At 41.5% G+C, this 26398-nt stretch overlaps 1 protein-coding gene across 1 annotated transcript in view; it reads left to right on the plus strand.

Annotated features, from left to right (window-relative positions):
* tle2a (TLE family member 2, transcriptional corepressor a) overlaps positions 1–26398 on the plus strand; it is a 56602-nt gene that overhangs the window by 10637 nt on the left and 19567 nt on the right. The window contains 2 exon segments of the mRNA XM_051947078.1: positions 5194–5357; positions 22340–22403. Coding sequence (XP_051803038.1) covers positions 5194–5357; positions 22340–22403 — 228 coding nt within the window.

The raw sequence follows: 26398 nt of genomic DNA on the forward strand, positions 1-26398 counted from the left end.
GTGTGTGAGAGCAAGACTGGCAAAATGTGTATGTGTATCTTTGTGGTGGTGAGTGTGTATAATGGCGGGTTTGAGTGTGTAAAGGAAAAAATGGAGTGTGTGTGTGTGTGTGTGTGTGTGTGCTCTAGGAGGGGGATCTGGCCGACAGATTGAGAGCAGCTTGTTAGAAAGAAAGAGGAACAATGAGGCCACAGCCCCTCTTCCATCTTCTATTTTTCTTTTCTTTCCTTCCCTTTCCTCTTTCCTCCCTCTTGCCTTCCTTTCTTTCCCATTCTCTCCTATTTACATCCTCCCCTTCATTCTCCACCTCCTCTTTGTAGATTTCCAAAAATAGTCTCGTCCATCTTTTTCTGTCCATTTTTACTTTCCATCTGTCTTATCTTTTTTTTCCCCCTCCTGCCCACCTCTTTCTCAGCATTTTTTTTTCCTCCCCACAGATTATGTTTCACCTGCTGGCCCACCTTCTTCTGCAGACACTATGACATGCATGTTTTTGCTCGATATCTTTTATACACACCTGAGTTGCTTTCGGGAGCCGAGTAGTGCTTTAATTAAGCCATTAGCTGAGCATCATTAATGCATGACAGACTTTGATGATGTGTAGGTCATCACGATTGGAGAGGTACAGTCTGGCAGAATCCTACCGTTGATGAACACAACTTATATATGTTTTATTGATTTAGAAAGGTTGGCAGCTTGTTTTTGGGACACACTTTGTTGTACTAACAGGTGATGTGATAAACCAGATCTTAGAATTAGAGGTGAGTCAGGTCATTTCAGACTCTGTATCCAATTAAACTTGGTGCCAGTATGTGGTAGCATTTCCTCCATATAGATCTGAAACATTCAGTAGGAATTTCAATACATATTCAATGGTAAATTTAAGTCAGTTTGCTAGACAGGTTTGGAGGACAGGAAGGTGCACACAGTAACTAAAGTCTCTGGACCAGTTTGGAAAGAGCAACTATGCAAAATTTGAGTGAGTGCGAGTAAATTTTTCATCTACTCGCGCATGTGCGACCAGTAAATTTGCTGATTTCTTTTAAAAATTATTATTGAATATTTTTTGTTGCTTACAAACTTCTGCTCCACACTTCAGCCCAGTAGACAGTAATGCGCAAATGAGCTGGTTTAACCGACATTAACTCCAAAAGAAGAAGAAAGAAGACGAACACCAACGAAGAAGAAGGCGGGCCAGTGTGTGTGAGAGCGGGGGGCGAATGACGGTGAAGCTCCTGATGTTTCACAGTCTTTATTTATGTTCAGCCTTATTTTGAACACAAATTCACCTTTCTGTCCTTCACTCCTTTCTTGTCCTCATTCCAGCTGCTTCGAAGTTTAGACACATCCTTTGCTAGACAATAACAGCGTGGAACCGTTTTCTTTCATCTTCATGTGACTTTTCGGACTTTTCCGCAGCGTCTTCGTCATGTCAAGAAACCTCTTTTTAGAGAAACACTTCCTGTGCCGCTGGAATGGTTACAAAATAAGAGCCCGTAGCATTAAAAATATGCCTTCAAAATAAAAGCCTGGAGAGAACGGTTATTTTAACACTAGCAAAAGAAAGGCTTGCCGAAAGTGATGAACTGATCAACAGACCTTTATAAGAGTAATTTACACGTGATTCGGTATAAATACATAACGTGCACATGCATAACGCATGCCTGTGCTCAGCACGAGGTCATTTTTATTACAGATTTCATCCGTCGGAAATGATACATCAACTGAGCAGCCTTGGTGGAGTACTGCACTCTCTGACTGATATTCTTGTTATGTTGGGTCAGCTGCTGCACCATAAAATGTGAATTGAAAACATAGTATCTGCATTTATTGTGCAAGTATTTATCAGTAATACAGTGAAAATGAGAGGAAATGTGAATATTTACTTTGCAAGTCGATTTTGGTGTGCGCCCCTAAATTTTCTGCTTGCACTCCTAAAATTTTAAGTTGGGTGCCACTGTGCTCCTAGGAAAAAGAAGTTAGTCTGGAGCCCTGATGAAGAAATAGTGAGTACAGCCCTGTGCAATATCACTTAAAGGGGAACTTCAGTTTTTTTCAACCTGGGGTCTGTTTTCATAAGTCATTTCATACATGTGAGTGATGGAGAAATGAATTTTCGATATAGCTCTATAGCTCCAGTGTTTAGCCAGGCAGGCAGCTTAGCAGCTCAGCTAGCAGCTCAGCTAGCGAAAACTATGCGATAGCTCGCGCCAAAACCAGTGTTTTGGTGCGAGCTATCGCGCGATTTCGGAATGAGATTTGCTTTCTAGCGTCCAGAGATTTGGATACTATCCGAGCCGGTCAGTGTGGGGAAAAAAAGCATGTTAGGGTGGACTCTGATGCAGGGGGGCAAGTTGCCCCATACTTTTCGCTAGCTGAGCTGCTAAGCCTCCTGCCTGGCTAAATACTGGAGCTATGTCGAAAATTCATTTCTCCATCACTCACATGCATGAAATGACATATGAAAACAGACCCCAGGTTGAAAAAAACCGAAGTTCCCCTTTAAAAGTGAAATTGCATCACCTCTCTGTATCTGCATTATTTCCAAGTTGACATGTATTTTTTCTGTAAGCATCAAGACCAAATACAAATGAGCATATGAAAAATACAGGCCCCACAGTAGAAACTCAGTGCAACAAAAGGGAGGTAAATCGAGTACACCTTGGATTTCCAATTAGCCTAAATGCACAAACATGTTTGTAAAACAAGCTGCAATCCTGTGAACTTTCTCAGTTAAGAGCTTATGGATCTGCATCATGGCTCCATCTGGAAAATAAAAGGGAGGAATTCAAAATCTGGTTGTGAAACTTCACAAAGATGGGAAAAGATGTAAGCCAATCAGTATTAACTTAAACCAGTGGAAACACAATTGAAGTAGCGATAATCAGGAGGTAAAGAACGAGTCATAATGCCACTAATCAGGGCTGCAGTGGTCTTAAAATGACTCCACAGATGGTGCACTCATGGCACCATCTAGCTCTGGATAACAAGCCAGCAGCTGCTTCAGATGTGACACAGGGGTTATCAAGGAAATCAGGAGATTCTGTATCAGCTCAGACAGTGGGAAGGGTGGTTCGTACCATGGGCCTAGATGGATGGCGAAGAAAAAAAATAAACGTGCTTGCTCTTGAAAACAAACTGCATAATGCTTTTCTTAAAAACACATGAAAAGAAGCTTGGTGAGTGTTTGGAGCTCATTCTCTGGTCAGATGAGACCAAGATGAATTTGTTTGAACCTGGTCAGGACTACCACTGTGAATGGACAGTCCTTACAGTAGAGCACAGAGGTGGAAGTGTGATGATCTGAAGCTGCATGACAGCAAAAGGTGTTGTGGAGATGACATTTATAGATGACACCATGCACATTTGTAGATATACTAAAATACTGGCTGACAAGATGGCTCCCAGTCTGCACAAGTTTGGCAGAAGAGGAGTATTCCAGCACAATAACGATCCAAAGCACGCTGCCAAAATCACACAAGAGTTTCTAAAGAAGAAAAAAATTGGAAACTTTGACCTGAGCAGGTATGTTGCCTGACTTGAATCCAATAGAACACCTTCAAGGTTTTTGAAAATGAAAGGTAGAACAGTGCAACCCCTCCGGCAAAAAACAGTTGAAAAGGATTGTCTCTGAAGACTGGCAGAATGTCTCTGCAGAAAATGTATGCAACACGAGGAGTCTGCCATATAAAATAAAGGTAGGCATGTGAAGTATGGAGAAAATTAAAGGTATGAATCTTGGTAATTGAACTTGTGCTGATTTTTGTTGCATTGAATTCCTATTGTGGGGGCTTTATAATACACTGTATTTACAAATATCCTGCTCGACTTGGAAGCAATACAATTAATGTAATGTGATGCAGTTTAGAATAATTTTGCATTTAGGCAGTGTTGCACTGGCAGGAACAAAACGCAGAGCTTTTTCTTATATTTATTCCACATTGCACAAGGAAGTTGAGCACATTATAACAAATCCCCAGGCAGCCCAACTAAGAGCAGCAAAGCTACATGACTAGCAGTTAGGAATGCATATAAGAGAAAAACGAGTTGCACTCTTCCACTACCCTGCTAGGAGAAAATATTGCTGCAGGGCAAACTCAATGTGTGTGGCACTGGTTGGCAAGGTGTATCTGCATCTGCTGGATTTTAAGAAAAGAGCAGATGGATTGTAACGGGGTCCACTCCACACAAAGCTCTTACTCATCTTACAGATCTGCAAAGAAATCTCCTTTGTCTGTATTTTTTTAAAAACAGGCATTCATCATTTCAAGTAGTAAATACCCTCAGCTATTGACTTCTTTTAATCAATTCTAACATTTTGACATCAAGGAACCCTGCTTGGAATGGAACCTAACTATGCCCTCACAGTGTATTTTTTTTCTCTTTCTTCGCAGAAATCACTGGCTCAAAAGAGAGCAGAAAAGCTTGAATCATTGACCAGGCTTTGGAATCCAACCTCAGAGACCCTTATTAAAAATAGTCGCCGCGTTCCTTCAAGAATATCGTATAACTTCAGCTTCACTTCGCTTCCTAACTTCACGTACTGGACCGTCGTGAAGCTTGTGAACCGACGGTCCCAGAGCCTGTCTGTTGTTTTGACAGAGAGCCAAACAGACAGACAGACGGACAGCCCCGACCGCCCTCCTAGGCCTGCTCTCAGCCCCCTTTTGTCTGCCTGTCCTGCAGCATTACCCCTATGGTTGTAGTCTCCTAATTGCTCTGGAACCCGCAGAGAAGAGAGACTATGCACAGGGGTTGGGAGGGGTCTTCAGCCACTACGGGGTCCCCTTTTTTCTCCCCCCATTTCTGCCTCCCACTGCTCTATTTCTCTCCTTTTTATTTCATTCTTCTACTCAGACTTGCAATTAAACAAAGTGTGCTCATTTGGCTAAGAAGCTCTTGTAGCTCTCCACCCTCCCCGTGCAAGTTCTGCTGACCCATTCACATCTGGCTCTGCTGGCAGTCACAGTGTTTTGATAATAGACAGGCGAGTGTGCACGGTTATGGTGCTAATGTGCATTTTTTTGGTGTTCCTTCTATTCACATTGCACTAGACAATAAGTCAGTTTGCACAGAAATGCCTCAAGTTATTGGCACTATTTTGAAATCTGATGCATCTTTTTCACAGCTGTCCTGCATTTGTAAAGATCTGTTGTCATTAAGCTCCCTAAATATGATATTTGCTTTTTTCAGGCACCTCTGCAGCCGCCCCCGGGGTCCTCGGCCTCAGTGGTGGCAGCAGCGGCAGCAGCAGCGGCGGCAGCTTCGGGGACGCCCCAGTCGCTGAAACTAACCTACCCAGAAACCCTGGACCGCATCAAGGAGGAGTTTCAGTTCCTGCAGACCCAGTACCACAGGTGGGCTTTAGTGTTTTTTGCAGTGTTTGTGCTGGTGCTGCCCTTCTAGTGTGTTTCTATAACTGGATTTACAAAACACAAAAGGCTGTTTGTGTTGTTGCTTCAGGTACAGGCAGGCGAACTGATGCAGGAAGGACTGTTTAGGTTTCCATGGTTATCAGTTTCCAGAAAAACGGTTCAGTATTAATACTGCTAGAAACAGGAATCACAGCTGTGAAAACTTCTCAGATTTTTGTCATCTGTCTGCACTTGCATGTATTTTCTTCAACACAACACGTTGTGTTACTTGCACTAATGTGTCGAGGCAGGTTGGACTTTTTTCGACAGCCAGCACATTGTTTTCCTCGCCCTCCTGTCGCACACATGCACTCGATCCCTGACTGAGATAATGCAAGATAATGCAATGTGATGTTTTGATATCTACTCTTTTTGCATGACTGTATGGTGTGCTTGATGTGCAGGAATGTGCTCAGAATGCCTTTGAATGTGGGATTTGGGCAGGCTGTGCAGTCCCAGCCTTCTCCCTTTCTCTCTGTTCTCTTGGCACACCTTCACAGGGTCCCCACCCCCCCACTCCTCTCCTCTCATCCTGCTTTGATTTAGTTGGCCAGAGTCCCCCCCCCCCCTTTCTGTCCCACTTCAAACTTCTTTTGTACAGCCGCCCCCCGTCCACAGCCCCTCTAACCCCTGCAGCTACTGTTGCCCCGTTCACACAAATGTCTGTGAGTGTGTCCTTATTTCTCTGTCCACTATGCTCGCTGCAAGCTCAAAAGTCACCATCCAGCAAACCAAGAAACTTGGATTGTTGCATCACACACACGGTGTTGGGTAGGACTGGGAAAAATAATTCATTTATTCATTGCATCAAGCTATATCATTATTTTTAATATTGATATTTGTGAGTAGTTGGGGCCCTAAGAATGTGTCTGGTGTATCTGGTTAATGGTTAAATGTCAGTGGTTGTTGCCATTTTCAGCACAGACGCATTCATTGAAAATTCTGATAGAAGTAAATTTCATACAGTGAGAGGCTCATAATTTGGTGTTTAAACTGCAACTTGTTGCAACGTGATCTGAAAATTTGTGCTGAAATTGTTGTGATTTTTTTAATGAAACATGAACGCAGAACAAGACGGCATTCTGCAGGTTTCTTACAGGCTAGACTGATTATTGTGGCCGATATTTGGCATTTTACCGATTTATTAAGTCTGGCAAAGAGTAATTAATAAAGATTTAAGATCTGGACCTTAGTGGACAATGATAGAACAGTAAAATATTAAGGAAAACGGAGAAGAACAGCAGATTTATCTGCAGGAGATGAACTGAGTCGATCCCACATAAACAGAGGAGATAATTTAATCACTCCTGTTTCTATTTTACACATTCAGTTATAGTCGTCCTTATTAACGAAGAAGCCTAGTTATGAATGACAGGTTCTCTGCTTTCACATGCTGTTAAAACTTTACATCTAATGTATATCGATTCCAAACATGTCATTGGTCTTTCTTGAGTACCAATTATTGGCATCAACCGTGGAAAACCCTTATTGGTAGATCCCTACTTTTTGTGTAAGAATGTTCAAAAATATATATGGATGTTTTCTCTCTCCAGACTGTTGTTTAGTCCCTAAACCAGTGCTCAGGTCTAGTACTGCAGAGCATACTCGTGTCAGGAAAGTATTGCTTTACCCTGCCGTTAAAAATGGTACAACACCGCATTTCATTAGTATAATAGAAGTTGTTGTTCCCATGAGTTGCATCAATTTACAGCAGCATGACAGTACATGTACAGCGCTCTGCTTCCAGTTTCTACAGGCACTGTGAGCATCCCAGTAGCCTTTTTCTTCTCTCATAGTCCTACTGCAGCTTTAATGGTGACTTTCTGTAAATACAAGCATTCTTCCCCACTGTCCAAGGATTGTCCACACAGTAGACACACAAAGTGAAATATGTGATTATTTCGCTTCCAGCAGGGTCAGAAAATCCATGAACGCTGCACAACCTGACCGACTTGTTCAAAACATTCAAACGAAGGTTAGCTGTTGTGATAGATAACGTGTCCATGCTGTTAAATAGAAGTCTTATTTTCTGACGAGCAATCAGATGAGGCATTTAAAGACGATGAAAACTGTTGTATTTGGTTTAGTTTTGCATTGCCAGACCAGTCTGTACTGTTTACATTTCTTTAAAACAAACATGATTCTGTCATGTAGAGTCAAATGAAGGATACAGTAATGGTGTTTTCTGTAATTATTTGGGGGAATATTGACATGCATAGAGGTGAAATACTAGCAGGATTGCTTTCTTGCACATTGGCAAAACCTGAAATTTTCAGCTGTAAGTCGCTGCCTGGAGGATGTTGTTGTTCGTAAAGGGGATGCTGAGAACTGTAACATGAATGTGGAGAAGAAAATCAATGGCAGACTCACACCCGAGGTCAGTGTTTGGTAAGTCAGACTAAATCTGGCTTTAATTTTTTAGCTAACTTACTAAAGTGACAAACATCTCTATATGCAAATGCGGCGTTCATATTATCTAATCTTCATGAAGCTGCTAAAAGTCACACGTGCACAGACGACCTGCTGCAATGATCAACGGAATTCCTGCAGAAAGAAGGTGGTTAAAATAGGCATTAAAGTACAGCTCGCTTTTATCTCTTCAAAGATTTAACCTTTTACAGCATCGGTTTGACACGTAAAGGTGGAGAGACGTGAACGTGTGAAGAGCTGATTTTAATGAAGAGCTCCTCCAGTTCTGGGTGGATTTGAAAATGTATGGGCAGCACTCTACGGTACTGTAATTACCTCCTGCCTTGTGTTGATATAGCCAAAGTATTTTCTTTTTTTTTTAAACAGTTTTCTCATCTGTTATTTCATTATGTAGTAGGTTTTGTAGTGGTATCGTTTCTCAATCAATATACTTAAGCAGGTATCTTATCAGCGTTATCATTTTCAGTTTTGCAGCAACACTAGTCAGGTCTCACTCTCACACTTACCCAGCTCAGTACTCAAAGCTGTGATCCTGTCCACCTCTTTACCTTGGCATCTTTTTTCATATCTGTTTGTTCACCTGGATGAACACTAGATTTTGCCTCAGTGTGAGAGAGAACCTTAAAAAAACATTTGCTTTCAGCAAACCAGAGGGCAACTCAAGGTTATCACCTTGTGAACATTTTTATCAAAAAAAAAACCTAACCTCCCCTCAGAAAACTATTTGCAGTGTCCCTGTGACACCGGGCTTTTCAGGCAGACAAATCCAGCCATTCAGTGAACATGAGTCACCCCTGGATCTGTTGGTTGAGACGGTGTGATCAGCTCCTCTGGCAGCAGTTCAACATAACACCTCGTGTTACAAAACACCTGGAGCATCGCCCTCTTGCCAAGCGCCGGTACTGAGAACTAGGGAGCAGGATCAACAATAAATGAATGATGAGATTAAGAACACGATTGGGATCAAGAGCAAGCTTGTGATTCCATCTGCATCTTCCAGTTTCGGTACCGCGGCGTGCTGTTTTAGCAGGTCTGCTTCAGGTTTCCAGGAAAGATTGTTTAACCATCCCACAGGCTTCTCCAACAGCCCACAGGCTGTTCTGAGCACAAAAACACAGCAGATTAACACGCTGCATATGACGAGGACAGACAACTAATGCTGTAACCAAAGCTCGTAACAATAGCAGCAGTTACTGGAACAGCCTGTGCTATCTGACATCTTTTCACTTATCTGTGAGGTGCGTGTTTAATCTGGCAGGTGGATGTGAACCTGTTAATTGGAAGAACTTGGTTTGGCTGCTGATAATTGGCGAATAAACAGCAGTAAACTTGGGCTGCCGCTCAAGTTGTGTTGGAGACACAGCGACCGCTATTCTGGTGCCTTTGATTTTGAAAAAGTAATTTGAAACCCATTACTGAATGCTATTGTTGAACAGGGATAGGGTGATATTGCAATTTAATTTCAAAATGTTGCAAAGTTTTGCAGTTTAAATTACTAATTCCTTGACAAATCAAGGAAATTTTATTCGTTATGTCCCAAAATTACAAATGAAAAATTCCCTCGTATACGGAAACATGTTTAAATATTTATATGAATGTAATTCCTCATATGGTATTCTTTAAATGTTTTGTGACAAACATAAATGTTATTATTTTACAGACTACTTTGGATGTACTTGTGTCACATTCAGGTGACAGTTCGGTCGTCTTATACAACAGTCCTGCAATAAAACTGTTGAGCTTTTTAATGCGTAGTTTGTGACGCTGTTGTATTGTATCGTGCTATATTGACTAAACTGGCCAACATCGGACCTGTTATCTTAATTTATTGTCCAGTCCTGTGCTGATGTCATTGTAAGTGTATCTCAAATGGTTGCCATGATTTTTAATGACAGCTTGCAGCAGAAAGACTCAGGAAATCTTCTGTCGCCTCACTTAGCATTGACTGAAGGCTTTTTATGTTTGTGTGTGACAATCACTAAGTAGCCCAGTCATGCATGTCAACGTCTCTTGAGCCATATGCTACTTTGAGGTCATAAACCAGCCATTATGTAGTAAAAATAGGAGTCATCCTTTAACATCGCAAGCAGCTCAATGGTGTAACTCTTAAGAAGCTTCCAGTTTGCTTACCAAACCATGAAAATGACCTTTTGGGTTGCAGGTTTTTTTTTTTTTTTGTAAGGAAGGGGACGGACAGTGATGGCTCGTAGGATTAGCGGTGTCCTCATTTAGTCCACAGGTTGCACAGCAGAGCCACGTGTGATTGCCGGCTACACCTTCACGTAATCGGACCCACTTGGAGACTGTTCACCCTGCAGGGAAAACATGACCTGAATGCCCACAGAGACGGACACAAACGCACGCCGACCCATTCAGACAGACCAATCTGATGCATGTGCTTAACACACATCCAGGGCCTCCCCCAATTATCTCCGCACACAAATAGATGTCTGGAAATAGCAGGGCTTAGTTGTGTATTTTGGCTGCAGGGAAGATGGCCAGATTCTGTTAGATTAGATGACAGGAAAGAGACGGAGGGAAGGGATTAGACCTGATGAGCTGCGACTGTGCGCGGCGGTGGATGCTTGGGTTTCTAAATTTGTGCGTTGGGTTTCTGTGGCGTGTGCGGTCGGGTCGAGAAAGACTTCTGAAAACCGAGCTAAAGAAAGGAAAGAGTTAATTAATTAGAGGGTCATTGCTGGGTCAGCTGCTCTGATTTGTGTGTGTGCGCGTTAACTATCTAAACAGGCTGTAATCAGCAGACTGAAGGGAGACGGGAGGAGCTGCTGACACAAAGCTCTCATTACTGTAATTTTCTCTCTCTCTGCAAACACACACACACACACACACACACACAGGTTGTGCTTGGCGAATGCAGACATGCTGCATTATAATCGGTGTGTGTGCGTGTGGTCTGTAGAGTAAGATAGACTCTCCACTCACCACTAATATGCTGCCACTCATCCCTAAAGAGCCCCTCCACTCATCTCTGCCCAAATATGACATACTAGTATTAAGTGCTGACGCAGACTGTGTGTGTGTGTGTGTGTGTGTGTGTGTGTGTGTGTGTGTGTGTGTGTCGTTAAAATATTCAGCTTTCACCAGATCATTTTATAATCAATTATTAAAGTTATTTTCTGTTCGGCGGCTAATCAGAAATGCAAAAATAGACCGGCGCCCACATGATCGAGGTGAATGTTGGATGTATTTGCCTTCTGTTATTCGCTGCTGCTCAGACGGAACCAGATACGCAGACAGACTTCATCTTGTACCTGAGTTTTTCACAGTTTTTTTTTTTCATTTGCAGCCCGAACGGTTAAACCAAAATGTAATGAGAGGATTAATTGGTCGTGAAAATCATTAATTTAGCCGTAATTCAGCGCGGGGATGTTAATGAATATTGGTGAATTGATTAATCGTCATTCATAATTTAATCGATTAAAAACACATTAACTGAAAAAGGACGTGCATGTCAGGAAATGCACTGTGCATTTGCTGGAGTATCTGATTGCACCTCCAGGCTTGTTTGCTGCATTTACTGTACAGGTTGTTCTGTGTTTGCAAGCAGAGAGCATTGTGAGGGTTCAACGGGCACCATGACAAAGACTTCTGTGGCAATTAATGACTTCTGCTTAGACAGGATCTGCAGTTGTAGGCAAATAATGGGACAACTTTCCTTATATCTGAGGGCTCGTAAGCGAAGGATTCTAGATGAAGCAAAGAGCGGAATTCTTTAAATAGCAGAGCGTCACTTTATCTCACATGGATTTTTTGCAGCAGTAGCGCTCACATCACGAGCTCAAAGCATAAAGACAAACGGATGCAGGAGAATCTGTCGAGCTCTGGTTTTATTCATGCTTTTTGAAGTTAGAAATATAAAGAGAATTCAGTGCGTGATCAACTTTTTTCATTTATTGGTGTGGACAGTGAGCGATTTGTGTGACAGAGTGAAACTGAAGTCATACTGAACTTAGCACTGTTGGTGTACCAAGACTGGGAAGCGCTGGTCACATGTCCAGGCTAATGCAACCAAACTATTGTAGCTGTTACAGTTGCATATTAAAGTCTAAAATAAAGTTCATCGGTGTATGTCATGGGCGCTTCAATCACACTAATCATTAATTATCGACCAGGCGTAAACTAACCGTGACGTCACCCGTTGGTTTCAACGCCGAGAAAATGAAGCCCGGATTTTGCTACTTCCTGGTCGCCGTTTTGGATTTTTTGGAGCCAGTGACGTAAAAAGCGTCATCAAACAGACTGGACCGGAGAGCAACTAGGGGCAGGATTGGCTGAGGGCTCTCTTGTCCCGCCCACGTTTTACCGCAGAGGCTTCTGTTGCTGTCTATCAAGTATAGCCACGCCCCCTTGCTCCGCCAACTTTAACGATTTATTTAAAATTCAGTATTGATTTATTTTAAGATCGGCCACCTGATCTCTCATTTTGACCATGAAAACTAGCGGGAAAAAAATCCTGAGCTGTAGAACATCAGTCTATCAAATTTTATTTTTTCCAAAAATGAATTGGGGTCTATGGAGAAAAAGCTTTTTGGAGCCAACCCTAGCGGACGGCGTGATATTGCAAGTTTTTGAAACTTCCGGGTTGGCTTCAATTCTGGAGCCAGATGCTACGTCCACTATATATACAGTCTATGTTATCAACTGCCGACTAAAATAGTTTAAAAACTCCATTCTACAGTTACACTTCTGTACATATACATCATGTACTGCGCAGTACTACATAAGCGCCATATCAAGTTAATTTCTCTCCTTGTGCTCTATTTCTGTTTGTCTTTTGAGACAAATAGGCAACCAGTTAATTGTTTTACCATCAAGAACATTAAATTAAATTTTCATTTCAAAAACAGCCCCCCGTTGGCTCTTTACCGAAGAGTCGAGTTACGCTCACCGACAGTTATTTTGACCACCGTCGGTGCGAGCCTGAATTGAATATATCTTTACAGCACATGTAACTGGATAGGTTGTGTGTGTGTGTGTGTGTCAGGTATCATCTGTGTTTAACTGCCACTTACCAAATGACAAAATTATATTTGCTTTAGGGCAGGCTGATGGTTTGTGTGTGTGGTTTTTTTTTAAGTAGCATGTGTATTTTGTTTGTGGCGTGATGTGTTTTTGTGATACACCCTGTCCTTGTTTCACTTCTCCTGTGTATGTGTGTGTGTGTGAAACATTTATAAAAGGCTTGCCTGTACAGTAAGTCTAGCAGCAGAGAGGGTTACAGTTTGCCTGCTATTGTGCGACAAGATCCCAGCTTTATTTTGTGTGTGTGTGTGTGTGTGTGTAGGTGTGTGTTTGCTCTTGTACTCGCCCTTGAGAGATGATGAAAGAGTACACGGGCGAGTTGGGTGGGTCCCTGGTGTGTGTGTGTGTTCGAAGACGGTGAGACTGAGAGCGAGGCTGGAGGTTTCTGCAGCCGAGCAGAGAGGAAAGGTTGATCAATAGTTAATGAGATGTAAAGTGAACAGTCACATACCTGGAGGCTGGCAGGCTAAATGGTCCTGACACTGTAAAGGCACGGCACCGGTGCAGCAGCTACACGGCTCCCATCAGTGTGCATATATAGACAGAAATATAGGCGGGTGTGTTCTCTGCAGGCTGGGAGCTCTGTGCGTTTGTAGAACTTTGTCAGGTATGATGCCGGTTTGGTTGAAAGCCGCAGAGCCAGTTCGAGACTCTGAGAGAAGGATGCATTAAGCAAACAATGCTTCATAAACCAGCTCAGTGAATTGGCTAATCAACATTGTAATTAACTGATTAAATAATAATGAAAATGTCTGTTATTTGCAGTAGTGGGTGTCGTTTCCAAATCGCAGCATGTGGTTGGATACGGCATTGTACCTGAGTTTTATTATCTCCAAACAGTGCTGAGTAGAAACGGGGTACTTTGGGCATTTTCTAGCAAAAATAGAGCAGAATCGGATATTTCTCGAGGGACTGGAGCGCATTGATTCATTTCCAGGTTTTAATCGTGTAAACAAATGAATGTAATTTCATCAGAGTTAAAGTGGACGAAGACGCAAGACAAACCGATATAGTGAGCCTATTCTGACTCACCAGATGTGGACTGAGGGTATAAACCTGCCACAGGAAGCTTTGTGCTGCCCTTCTGCAGTCAGAACGTAACCGCTTTCTACATCCATTACAGGAATGACCAACTTAAACCTCAGTGCAGCGACTTACCGTGCTGAAAATTTAAAGTTTTGCAGAGGATCCAGATTGTGCAGAATTATCTATTTCAGTGACGGTCGTTGCCTCCCCATGTGCAAATGCTTCGTCAAGACAGTTCAACTTGTCACTGTTCTGAGTGAACAGTAAAGCTGCATGCTTCGATCAGCTCCACCCAAGATGATTGAGATTAGCTTAAAGAAATACAAACAAACCAGATTTTTTGGCCCCTATGGCAGAATCCTAATGAGGGCTATTTTATCCCATAAGAATCCACGGTAACACCAGTGTAACAAGTCTTTTGAGTGCCCCAGTCTCTTCCTATTAACCCGTTGCGCTTCAGTTGCGCTTCAGTGTCCCGCCCGCGGTACACTTTGAGATCTGCATAAGCAATTTGCTAAATGTCTGAAACTGCAAACACGATTATACAAACACTATACGTCAATGGAAAGCTTAGATTCTCATGAATCCGCCGGTATAAACCACTTTCAGATGTGATTACCACAGCGGGTAATATAAACACATTTGTCCGACAAACAACGAATATCCATCCATCCGTTCTCTATACACGGCTTCAACGCACACAGCGCGACTCACATTTCCGGGTTCATTATTACACACAGATGAAAAGATTCCACAAAAAACAGCCATAATCCAACCTTTTACATCCAGATGACACAAGCCAGTAAACTATTTTTTCCAAAACATGTCCTGAAGTCGGCATATTATCCATGAATTGGTCGTTTTCGAGGAAATGCACCTCGCGATGCGCGTCCAATATTCTCTGTATTTCTCGTCATATTTTGATTTACAAATAGAATATTAGCGATTTTTTTGTACTGAAAACGGCTGGAATTGACTGAAGCTTAAAGGGTTAAACTACAGAATGGACTGGCTAAGCAGCGCTATCATCAACCTAAACCAGATGTGCAGTTTTACAAATGTTGAAAAAGATCTGGATAAAATTGGGCCATAAATTCATGAGTGTCCTGTAATCTAATGGCATCTGAACATGTCTGTATGAACGAACAGCCTGATCGTTTCTCTGTAAATGTTGCGACGGCAGTCTCCCTGTGACTTTTCACTTTCAGCACAGCATAAAGTGCTTAACTCAAGTGCTTGTCGTTGCATTAATGGAAAGACACGCGCAAGCAAATTGGAGAAGGCTTTTCTCACATTTTAACACTAGTGTTGGTTCAAAAACATCACAGAGCGCCATGCAAAATCACTAAACTCCTCTCTTGTTCACCTGGCTCTTGAGTTTCTCGTCGGCTATAAACTGAAATGTGTGTGAAGACGGAGACTCGCCAGACATTACTGTCATCCAGGTTTGGACAAAACATTAACAGGAAGTTTAGTTTGATGCTTCCGGCTGGTTGTAGGAGTGTTTCCTCTGAGTGCCATAAATTTGTGTAAACGCAGCAGCAGGATGCCTTTGAGTGTCTTGGAAGTGAGAGTTGCATACATTTACACACAGCAGCAGCAGCTTCATTAATTACGTGTAATCAGAAATGATCCCCAACACGGATCAGGATCTGATGACAAGCCACACTGTGTACCTTCCTTCACCTCAGACAGGTGAGATGTCACAGAGTCACGGTTCATCAGCTGCAGTTAAATCATCTGTTACATTGCGGTCGTCCTCACGTTGAGGGTTGAGCTCTTTCACAGCTGTTGGGATATTTTTATCTTACTGTTGGTGAAGTAATAGTTAGATTGTCATCACTCATGGGCAGAAGTTTTAGTGTTCAGAAAATTGTAAATATACTTTGCTATGAGTTATTTGGACAGTTTGATGAGCTTGATATTGTTTACTTTTGTTTATTCGTGTGTATTACTGCATGTGATGTCCAGTTTGACGTGCATTCAAATATCATGCACATTTTATGGCTCTCTGTTATGAGTATATCTGAATGAAGCAAAGAGGAACATTAGCATAAAAGTTACCAGAACATCTGAACATCTATCGAATGTGACACCCCAGAGACAACTTGACAAATCAAGCATTTGGATTCTTGCTCTTTTACAAACGTCTTTGTTTTTCGCGCCGATCGCAGGATTATTCCAACGCTTTCTATTTATTCTGCTGCAATATTGGTTTATTTAACTATACTAACTGCATGTTAGGTATTAAAATTAAAAGATGAAGAAGTGCCATGAATTGAGACTGATTTATTAGCAGGCAACGTGCAGCTTATGCCACTTCCTCTTTTCAAAATACACCTCAGAACGAAGCTAATATAGCTTTACCGCAGAATAAAATGGATCAAATTTTAGAAAACAAAAATTTGAACAAAAGCTAAATGAGAACAAGACATGAAATTAGAATAATAAATATACTGAGGCAACAAAAGTCAATTCCATTCCAGTGGAGTGAAACTTTAGATACTTTAGACTACAGAAACTGCAACAAATAAAAGCATTCAGGCAAAATGCGGCTACAGGATCTTTTCATTTTAAGTCGATTTATGAAGTACCAATTCACAGCATTTGTCGTCTCAGGGCACTTACAGAGATGCTTACCACATCCAAAGTTTCTTTTGGATTCCTTTTGAGCAGCTTTTGGCAACAGTGCTGAAAAATTAAGGTCAGTCAGCCCTCAAGTTTTCTCTGCATTTAGGAGATAACGAACCATCGGCAATAAAGTGTTCAGCAGGAAACCCTCTCCCTCAGTGTTAGCCAGCTTCCAAAACTCTACTGATTCCTTCGTGTGACCAGCCTTCGAAATGTGTAGCGTTGGACTGGTTTGGTTGCTTATCCTCCACGAGGGATCTGACGCCATTTACGCTGCATGTAGAGGAAAAATACCGACAGTTTTGCATCATGTGAGTGGTTTTATAAAGCTCTTGTTCCAAACCTTAGTTTTTAGCATCAAAATTTGAACTTTTCACTTTCATACATGCATCAATTTCTTTACACAAGAATTACAATAAAAGTAAAATGATTTTTAAAGCAAAATCATGAAGAAATATTTAACAAGGCAAACATTTTTGATAGCTTTTGGTACTGGACTGTGTGCAAAAAATATTGAGGTTCAACGCTGCAATTAAACATTTTAATGGTTATTCTGCAGATTAGTCTCTCTGGTAATCAGTTGATATTTGAAATGTCTATAATTATCCAGAATCTAAGCGGACTGATATTTGAATTGCTTGTTTTGTCCAACCATCAGCTCAGACGCCCAGAATTATTCAGTTGGATATCGTAGAAGTCCAAATTCACATTTGAGGACCAGGCAAAGCTAATGTTTTGCATTTTTTTAATTAAGAAAAAATGAAACCATTAATGCACAGTAGCACTCCACAAAACAGCATGTAATATCCTAAAACCTTCATGTAATAGAACAAGTCTCACTCCACTGTAGGGTGTAGATGTTTCCTGGGAAGGAAGAAAATTAACTGGATTTGTCTTTAGGGTAACACTTGCTCGTTGTGTGCAGGAAAAAACTCTGCTTTATCAATATAAAATATGCAGCTGATCAAAAGAAGAAAACCTGACTTAATTATTGTCTTAACATCAGGCGCCGACTTGTTCTGAGATGTTCCGTGTCTGCAGTCTTGCTCACATTGATATATTTTTGTAGAAAGGAAATCGATGTTCTCTCGAACGCAGTGCAAAAAAATAGAAAATAAAAAAATCCCAAAAGCGACAGACAAGCGCGTTGCAGAGAAGAAAAATATGAAAACGTCTTTGTTGCTTTAGTAAAATAATCAATGAGGGAATAGGGAAAAGTAAAAGTACTGTTCGGGAAAAAAACAAACGTTAGAAAGTAAAGCGTTGACATTTTTACAATACCCAGTAGCCTGATTCAAACACGGCGACTAAAAAGGCAGTCGGCACATTTCTACAAAGTGCAAAATTAGATGCTTCGCTGTCTGTAGGCTCTCATTAGAGCGTGTGTGTGTTCTTCGCTGTGTTTATTTAGCAGCTCTGTGTGGGTGTGTGCTCTGGTTATGTGCTCACGTGTGCGCTTTCTTGCTCGCTCTGTGCTCACATATATGCAGTGCGTGCCACGATTGTGCAGCTTTAGCGTGTTCGTGCACACGCCTGAATGCTCCCCGACGCTCCGAGTGTTTGCGTGTTCCTGTGTGTGTGCGTGAAGAGCGTTTGTGTGTGCGTGCGTGTGTGTGCGTGCGCTCGGTAGCAGTGCAGCACTGACAGAGCTGTCTGAAGGCTGGCAGGCTGCAGATTTGTAGCGCATTCGGCTGATCATCTTATCTCCTGTCACCGCCAGTGAAAGATTGGAGGAACCGAGCCCACTGAGCGCACACACGCACGCACACACATACACACTCATATCTCCTTTTTTTTTTCTTCTTGTTGCTTCTTTCTCTCTCGCTCACTCACTCAGTCTTGTTTCCTCCCTGTGTTGCCGTCTCTCCTCTCTCTCCATCCTCCCTCTCAGTAAATGGTGCTGAGCCAAAGACTAATTATTACAGGCAATCATTTCGACATGAAATACCTACTTCCTCCTCCCCTCCTCCTCCTCTCTCCCTCATTTTCTCCCCACCTCCACACCCACCCTCCAACTTCTTTTATGCTCCTACAGTCACATAATGACAACACACACACTCGCTCAGTAATTCCATTCCTTGAAGTCCATTTTGTGGGGAATGGTTATTGCTTTCTGAGTGCGACCTTGGGGTCTTTCTTGTAAGCACAAGAAGTGTCCATCTGCACACCCTCTCTCTCTCTCTGTGTGTTTGTGTATACACATTTGTTGTGCAACCTTGTAATGCCATTGTGCAGTTTCTGGAGTGCCATGCCAAAAAACAGGGGACTGATTTTATGGGTATAGAGACATTGATTTTTTTTTCCTCCATGTCCTGACTCTCTTTAGTGGGATTTAATAGATGGCTGACTGCTGCTCATTTGCTAAAGCAAAATCTGATGAGCCAAGGCGGGCTTGTGAATGTGACATTTGTGGCTGTGAGTGGTCAGTTTTAAGCACCTTAAAGAAAAAGGCCCTTTTCTGCAGCGAATTCTCTCAAAATGTGACGGTATAAGGAAGCATCCATTCACCTGCTGCAAGTCCACTTAGTGATTGATTGATCGCCAGGAAACTGATGCTTTTTTTGCCATTTTATAGCTTCAATAAATGATGGAAAATACATACTAGAAGCAACACACAGCAGATTTATCGATTGATTTGATCGGTTTATTCTTTATTAATGATAATTCCAACAAAAATGCTAAACATTGTGTGATTTCAAGTTGTCAGAATGTGAAAATGCGTTACTTTTATACTTCACATGGACATAAATCTTTGTGCTTCATGGCTTTGAATTGTTGGTGGTCACTAAGGATCAGCCAGTCATCAGATGGTTGATAATCGGAACTGATGCCCAGCTTTTTACAGATTCTTCTTTAAAAACTTAGATCTGATCAAATAAGTTCACTTAAAATAGCTCCACTGTGACTCTGCTGCAGCCACCCTCGTTTATTTGTAGCCCCGACTCTGTACTGATTGGTTTTGCATTACAAATAATAGCCAATAAACACTTAATTATAATTACTGAAAATGAGAAATGCTTTTAAGAAACATGCAAACATGCATATCTAAAGGTGTTGTTAAGCTGATGATAAATATTGGTGGCAGGGCCTATTACTTGCAGAACAAACACATTCCTGTTGACCTACCCAGTACATTTTGCTGATAAGACTTCAAAACGTGGCCTTTACTTGTAATAGACTATGGACATACTTTTTGTTAATAGATCTGAATACTTCATTATTATTCTGGTGTAATTTTGACACCGAGATTTTCATTTTTACTGCAGAACTGTATAGTAAACATTAATTCCAAATTTTCCTCATCAGTCTCCTTGATTGCTAAAAAGCGTCATTGATATCGGCCCTGAAAAGCACCTATCAGTTGACTTCTATTCCATGCATTAAAGAACTAATTGATTAGATGTTGTCTGATGATTAACTATAAATGAAATCTTTAGATACAGGCGTGATCATCAATCAATTAATCAATCAAACTTAGTTTATATAGCACTTTTCATACACTTAATCATGGCTGCGTACTTTAAACACAGAACAATTGCTCATCTCGCTACAGTTTCATAACTGTGTCTGCTGTGCGTCTTCTAGAACCTAAGTTTATGTCGTGATGAACACACTGGCGAGCGTGCGCGCACACACACGGTTGCGTTAGTCCTCGGCCCAGCTGTGAGTGACTTCTGCCAAGAGGCAATTCCACTGTAATAAAATCTATAGGGTGGAGGGGTGGGAGGTGGGGTTTAATCCTCACCACCCTCCTCCTCCTCCTCTCTCACTCTTCGTCCTCCCTCCCTCCCTCCCTCCTCCACTCGTCCCTCTCCTCCTCCTCCTCCTCAACTGGCTGGCAATGATAAATGAGCCAATTACGTGTGTGTGTGCACGCGGCGCTGGAGAAATGCAGCGGATGGGGGCCGTTATTACCTGTTGCGGCTGGGGGTAATGTTGCGATATTAATCATATTCTAATTTTCCCTCCACCAAGCGGCACCCCCCCCACCCCACCCGACTGCCAACGTCCCACCACCTCAACGCAACCCCCGCAATCAATCTATCCGCCGCCTGCAAACAACTCAAAACTGCCGGAGGCCTCCAGATATGAAAAAAAAAAAAAAACGATGGAAGGAAGGAAGGAAGGAAGGGGGGAGTCGGAGGTAGGGCAGGGTGTATTTCTGACTGTGGGGGGGTGACGAGGGAGGTGTTGGTGCGCTTGGACGTGAACACATTTAGAAATGGAGTGTGCATGTTTGCAAATCCAGCTACTGACATTATCCAATTTTAGAAGACACCGGGGGACTGGTGTGGGTTTGGGCGGACGCAGAGGACAGACAGAAATATAGGACACTTGGAGAGCTGTTTGGCTGCTGGACACGCTTGTATGAGAGAGACTGAACACCATAGCGGTGCAGTGCAGCGGTTAGCACTGTAGCCTCACAGCTGGAAGGTTTGAATCTTGGCATGCGTGGAGAAGTGTGGGTGCTCATTGGACTTCATGAAAAGCATGCTTGTAGATGGATAATCAGCCGATATTTGGTGTTTTACAGATTGTTGACAGCTTATTGATGAATTAAAAGCTCAGAAATGTCTCTCAAGCAGTAAAAACTCAACAAGAAACACAAACTGCTGCCATAAACCGGGAAATTAGCTTCTCTCACAGTGGCTAAGGCTATGCTAACGGCTAGCAGCTAAGTTAGAAGGAAGCCAGAGATTAACCTGACACAGAGTCTGGAAAATAACAAAGAATAATGCTTTGAGATATGAACTTTTATGGAATATAGAAGTGACAGAGCAGTAAAATATACGGAAGACAGAAGAACAACAGATGTAAATGCAGGAGACAGTTAATCCTACATAAACAGAGGATCTAATTTAATCGCTACTATTTCTATTTTACATTTTCAGTTATTGTCACCCTTATTAATGAAGAAACCTAGTTATGAATGACGGGTTCTCTGCTGTCACATGCCGTTAAAACATTACACTCAATATCGGCCATCGCGCTTTCTTACTTGCCAGCAATCGACATCGGCCCCAAAAACCCATATCAGTCGATCCCGCATGCTTAAGGGATTCTTGTTCCTTGTAGCTGTGAATGTAAGCGTGTGCCCGGTTGTTGGTTGGTTGGGTGAAACTGCTTTCGCCTTAAGTCAGCTGGGATAGACTCCAAGCCCCTCCACGATGCTACGCAGGATAAATCGGTGCATAGAAAATGGATGGAAAGCAGATCAACGCCAGGTTCAGCTCAACTGTTTCAACCTGAGATGCTTCCAAACTGAGCAGCAGGTCGTGTCCTAAATGTGAGAAGAGGGGGGAAAAAAAGTGCAGATTTATTGCATTTCCAAGCAGAATTGGCACATTTGACCCACTTAAAGCTTCAGCTTTAGTGAAACTTGGCAAAGTGAAAGGTGACAGTAGAGGGAGCGGGCAAACCAATTCGTAATTTGGGAAAAAGCAGCAAAATGAGGAGGCATAGAAGGCAGGCACATGGATATATATATATTGGAAAAATGTCCAGAGAGAGAAAGAGAAAAAGGGGAAAAGACACCTTGGATGTGCCCGCCTGCAGTCTTGGCTGGATTTCAGGCCCCAAGCGTGACTTCGTCTATTTCTGCTCTGCTCTGAGGTGATAATGGGCTGTCAGCACCCCAGTCACCCTGCTCCCCTCGCCCTCCCCAGTGAGTGATGGGGGAGGACGAGAGCTGGGAGGGATTCGATGTCATGTCGCTAATTGCATTGTGTGTTTTATGAGTATGATGCAAATCAAACGCATCCATATCGTCTGCATTCCTTTCTTCTGTGTTGCAGTTTGAAGCTGGAGTGTGAGAAACTGGCCACAGAGAAGACAGAGATCCAGAGACACTACGTTATGGTGAGACGTGCACGCAAACACACACACACGCACAGAATCACACACACAGAGCGTACCACAATGTCTCTCCACATTCACTCACAACAAGTGCAGTGTGCCAAGTCCCCTGAATCCCTTTCATCTGCTAACAGCTGCCAAACAACACCCACCGAAAACCGCACACCAGACCACACACAAGCGCACACATGCTCAAGGACTGCAAAATGAAGCAAAATTCGAACGGTTTCAGCCAGAAAAAAAAGTTCACGGTGGCCAAGCAACAATTACAATAAAGTTTTGTTTTTTTTATCCTTGTAAAGCAATTTTTATTCAAAATAGAGTTTATATTCTTCAAGGTAAGCGACTTATTGGGGTTAAAGACACCAAACTAAATATGTCTACACTTTGTGTTGCTACTGAAGTCTGGTACAACATGTTAGCTTTATGTTTAATGTTTATCTTCTATTTTTTTGCTTTTATATTTATCGTATTGCTTGATTACTGAATGTGCTGTGGATTTGTGTGAATATTTGCATGTTCTATGCACCAAGAAGAGTAGCGCTGCTAATTTTGTTGTATGCAGAGCTTACAGGGATGAAAACAGACTTTCTAAATCTTTCAATAAAGCATCTTGAATGTAAGTTTATGCTGGTTTATTCAGTCTCTTATGGTGGTAACTCTGTGTTGTTTTGTATAAATCTACGGCACAGTTTGTCGTCCTAAGCTCTGGGAAATGGTTTTTTTATTATTATTTCAAGAAATTTTATAGATCAATAAACTGATAAATGAAGAAAGTCATCAAAATGATGCATCATCAAGAGTCTATGGTTTCTATCATTCATATTTGTTTTATTGTAGTCAGAACTGTTATTATTTAAACTGGCATTAGTTAGAATTTAGTTTGTCTGATCATCTTGTGTGTTCTCTGTTAATTGCTGCTTAATTTTCCAAATCATAAATATTCCCATGCGCTGCAAAATGAAAATTGTTGTTCCCACTTAAATGAATTGCTTCATTTGGTAACACATAAAGGAATTTGGTTTATCCAAAAGAAGATGACTGATAATTTTAATGTACTTCATTTGATTCCTCTCAAATTAACAGTCATTGCTGCGACTCGGTTTTTTAAGACAAATTAACTTGAAATTTCCCATTTTCCAACTTAATCATTTATTTTTACAGAAAAGTAAAATGCAACACATGATTTTATCATCAGAATTGCTTTATCTTACTTATTCATTACTGTGTAAATGTACTGGAGGTTGAGTTGCAGCGGAGGAATTTGAAGAAATGTGGATCTCAGATGCACAGTGTCAAAGAAGTAAACCCAATTTTTGCACCTTTCCCAAAACTAGAATGTTGTTTTAAAAGGACAAAGTTTAAATTAAGAATCAACTAAGGTTAACTACCTTTATCGAAACAAAAAGATACATTTAGACGCGCTTTACTTCAACGACAACTGAAATACAGTTTTTACAGTGTGAGTTTGAAACATTTGCATCTTACCACCAAGTTATTGAAAGAAACATGCGGCCACGGTTTGAATCCAACAACAATTTCTGTAAATGTGAGCAGGAAAAAGTAAAAGCATAAAAGCATAAATGTGGTTCCACTGCTGAACTGATGCCTGAATGACACCTGATCCGTGGATCTTTTTTCTGTTTTCGGACAGAGGAAAAGGCCAGAACTCTTCCTTTTGTTTTGGTCTTTTTTAAGTCTGAAGACCTCCAGCCTTAATTTACCTGTGATCAGAGCCATAAACAACCACAGCTGACAGAGTGTGGGCTGCCCAGAACCTGCTGTGCCAAAAAAGAGCTATGCGGCAATCCTGGCATCGAGCGGGGACTTGTGGGGGGATTGAAGTTTTAGTGATGGGGAGGAAGGGGTAGCTGGCATCAAGCACAGGCCAGGTCTCCTTTGCTGGCTGATGATTTTGGGGAGTTTGGATGTTGCTAAGCAACAGGCGAAACTTGGCAAACCGACTGCCAAGCAGAGCTGCCAGCTGCCAGGAAAGGCGTCTTTTATGGAGGCTTACAGGCAAACACACACAGAAAAAGGGGAGCGTGCACACACATGCCTCGAAAGCGCACACTCGCAGGGAAGCATGCACACAAAGCGCACGGATACGCACACGCCTACACAGTTGCAGACTTGCGCTATAAACACACACACACACACACACACACACCTGCACGCACACACACATGCGTGCTAACTGCCAGGAAAGATGTCTGGAGAGAGAGGACCCCTGCCATCTCCTCTCCCATCCTGCCAGCCTGTTCTGGCTGCCCAACTGCCAATCTCCTCTCCCCACAACCAGCCACGCTGAAAAGCAAATGTCAGCCTGTCACTTTTCGAGGCATCTGACTTTAAAATGTTCTCCTTTTTGTCCATCTCCGAGGCAGGAGAGAGGATCCTCACCTGTCTCTCTCTGCGGCATCCTCGCTGTACTTTCGGATAAAAGCCGGGGTCAAATAGCTCACATTAGACATGATTAATGCAAGAGTCCGTCACCTTCTTCTGCCCGGCGACAATTTCCCTGCCTCGCTTTGGGTTTCTGGCTTCGGAAACGCGCCTCGGGGTCATTTTTATTGCCGTTGACTTTCAGCGGAGTCAAGGTGAAATTAGCGGCGATGTGCTTTTAGGGACATGGGAGCTTCAGAGTGCTCAGTGGACGGGCTGCATCTGCAACAGAAGGCAAAGAGAAAGGTTTTCTGAGTGTAAAAAGCAATGACTGGAGTTGCCATTTTATGTAAATATGACGCATAAGTTTTTGTCTTGAACTGTGTTTTCTCTCTATAGGAAGGTGATGCTTTCTGTCTGCGTCTTAAAGGATTAAGCTGCCATCATTTCAAAGTTTGGTTGTCAGTGAATCCCGTTAAAATGCAAAAACTCACAATACATCAGACTTTCCTCTCCTGTCTGCAGTAAACCAAACTGTATAAGTAATATATTTTTACGTTGTAGTTGCATATTATTACAGCTTCATGTGCTTGTGAGGTTTTTTTTTCTTCATGTGTGTGCGTGTTGGTTTCATTGTTGGTTTTGGGCTTTTCATGAGAGAAGATGGCAGTAAGAAAAACATGCTTACACTATAAATATAATTAACATTATTTCTCACTTAACTAAATGTTTTCAACAATTTACTGTTTACAGATTTTTCTTGTTTTGTTAAATTGCAGAATTTAAGCAATTAAACCACAGACAAAAAGTTTTATAATAGAGTACTATGAAGTCTAATAACATTGCAATTTACTGCATTTAAATTTGTTTTTTAACAGATATTTCCTCTAATTTTAAAAGACTGAAAAAGTTGATTAAAATTTTAAAATAAATATATATATTTTTAAATTAATACATCACTGTTATCATATTAAATTGTCTTGTTTTGTTAAATTACAATAAATAACTAGTAAAATCACAGAATAATATGAAGTTTGGATGCCTGTATAGCTCAGTGGGTTAAGCAGATGAACCATGAACAGGGGCGGGTTCGATTCCCGCTTGCGGCCCTTTGCTGCATGTCTTCTCCCCATTTTCTAGCTCTCCTATCCAATAAAGCCTAGAAAAGACCAAAAAAAATAATATTTAAAAAAAGAATAATATGAAGTTACATGTAGCACATCAAAAACTGGTCAAAAGTGAAAATGTTCACAGCTGTCCGTATCAAAAATCGGTAGTTTTGAAAATAGAAATTCATTTTTTTACAGTGTTTGACTGTAAAATAACTTTTTTCTGTGTTTAAATCATTCAAAAAATGTTCTTTGACAGATATTGGCTGCTATTTGAAATAAAAATTATGTATATAAAAGGCTGATATTTTACACATTTTTAATTTACGGATAATGTTCAGTAAAATTATAGAAAAAAATTTAGATTTACGTGTTGACTGACTTAAAGTGTACATAAAGTGCACAGAAACAGTGTATTTTTACATAGTCATTTGTTCCTCTGCGACATTAAACTGTAAAAATTCTCAGTTTTGCTATATTTCAGTCTGCAAAAATATATAATTG

Source organism: Acanthochromis polyacanthus, chromosome 4 (genome assembly GCF_021347895.1).
Source record: "Acanthochromis polyacanthus isolate Apoly-LR-REF ecotype Palm Island chromosome 4, KAUST_Apoly_ChrSc, whole genome shotgun sequence".
Lineage (NCBI taxonomy): Eukaryota > Metazoa > Chordata > Actinopteri > Pomacentridae > Acanthochromis > Acanthochromis polyacanthus.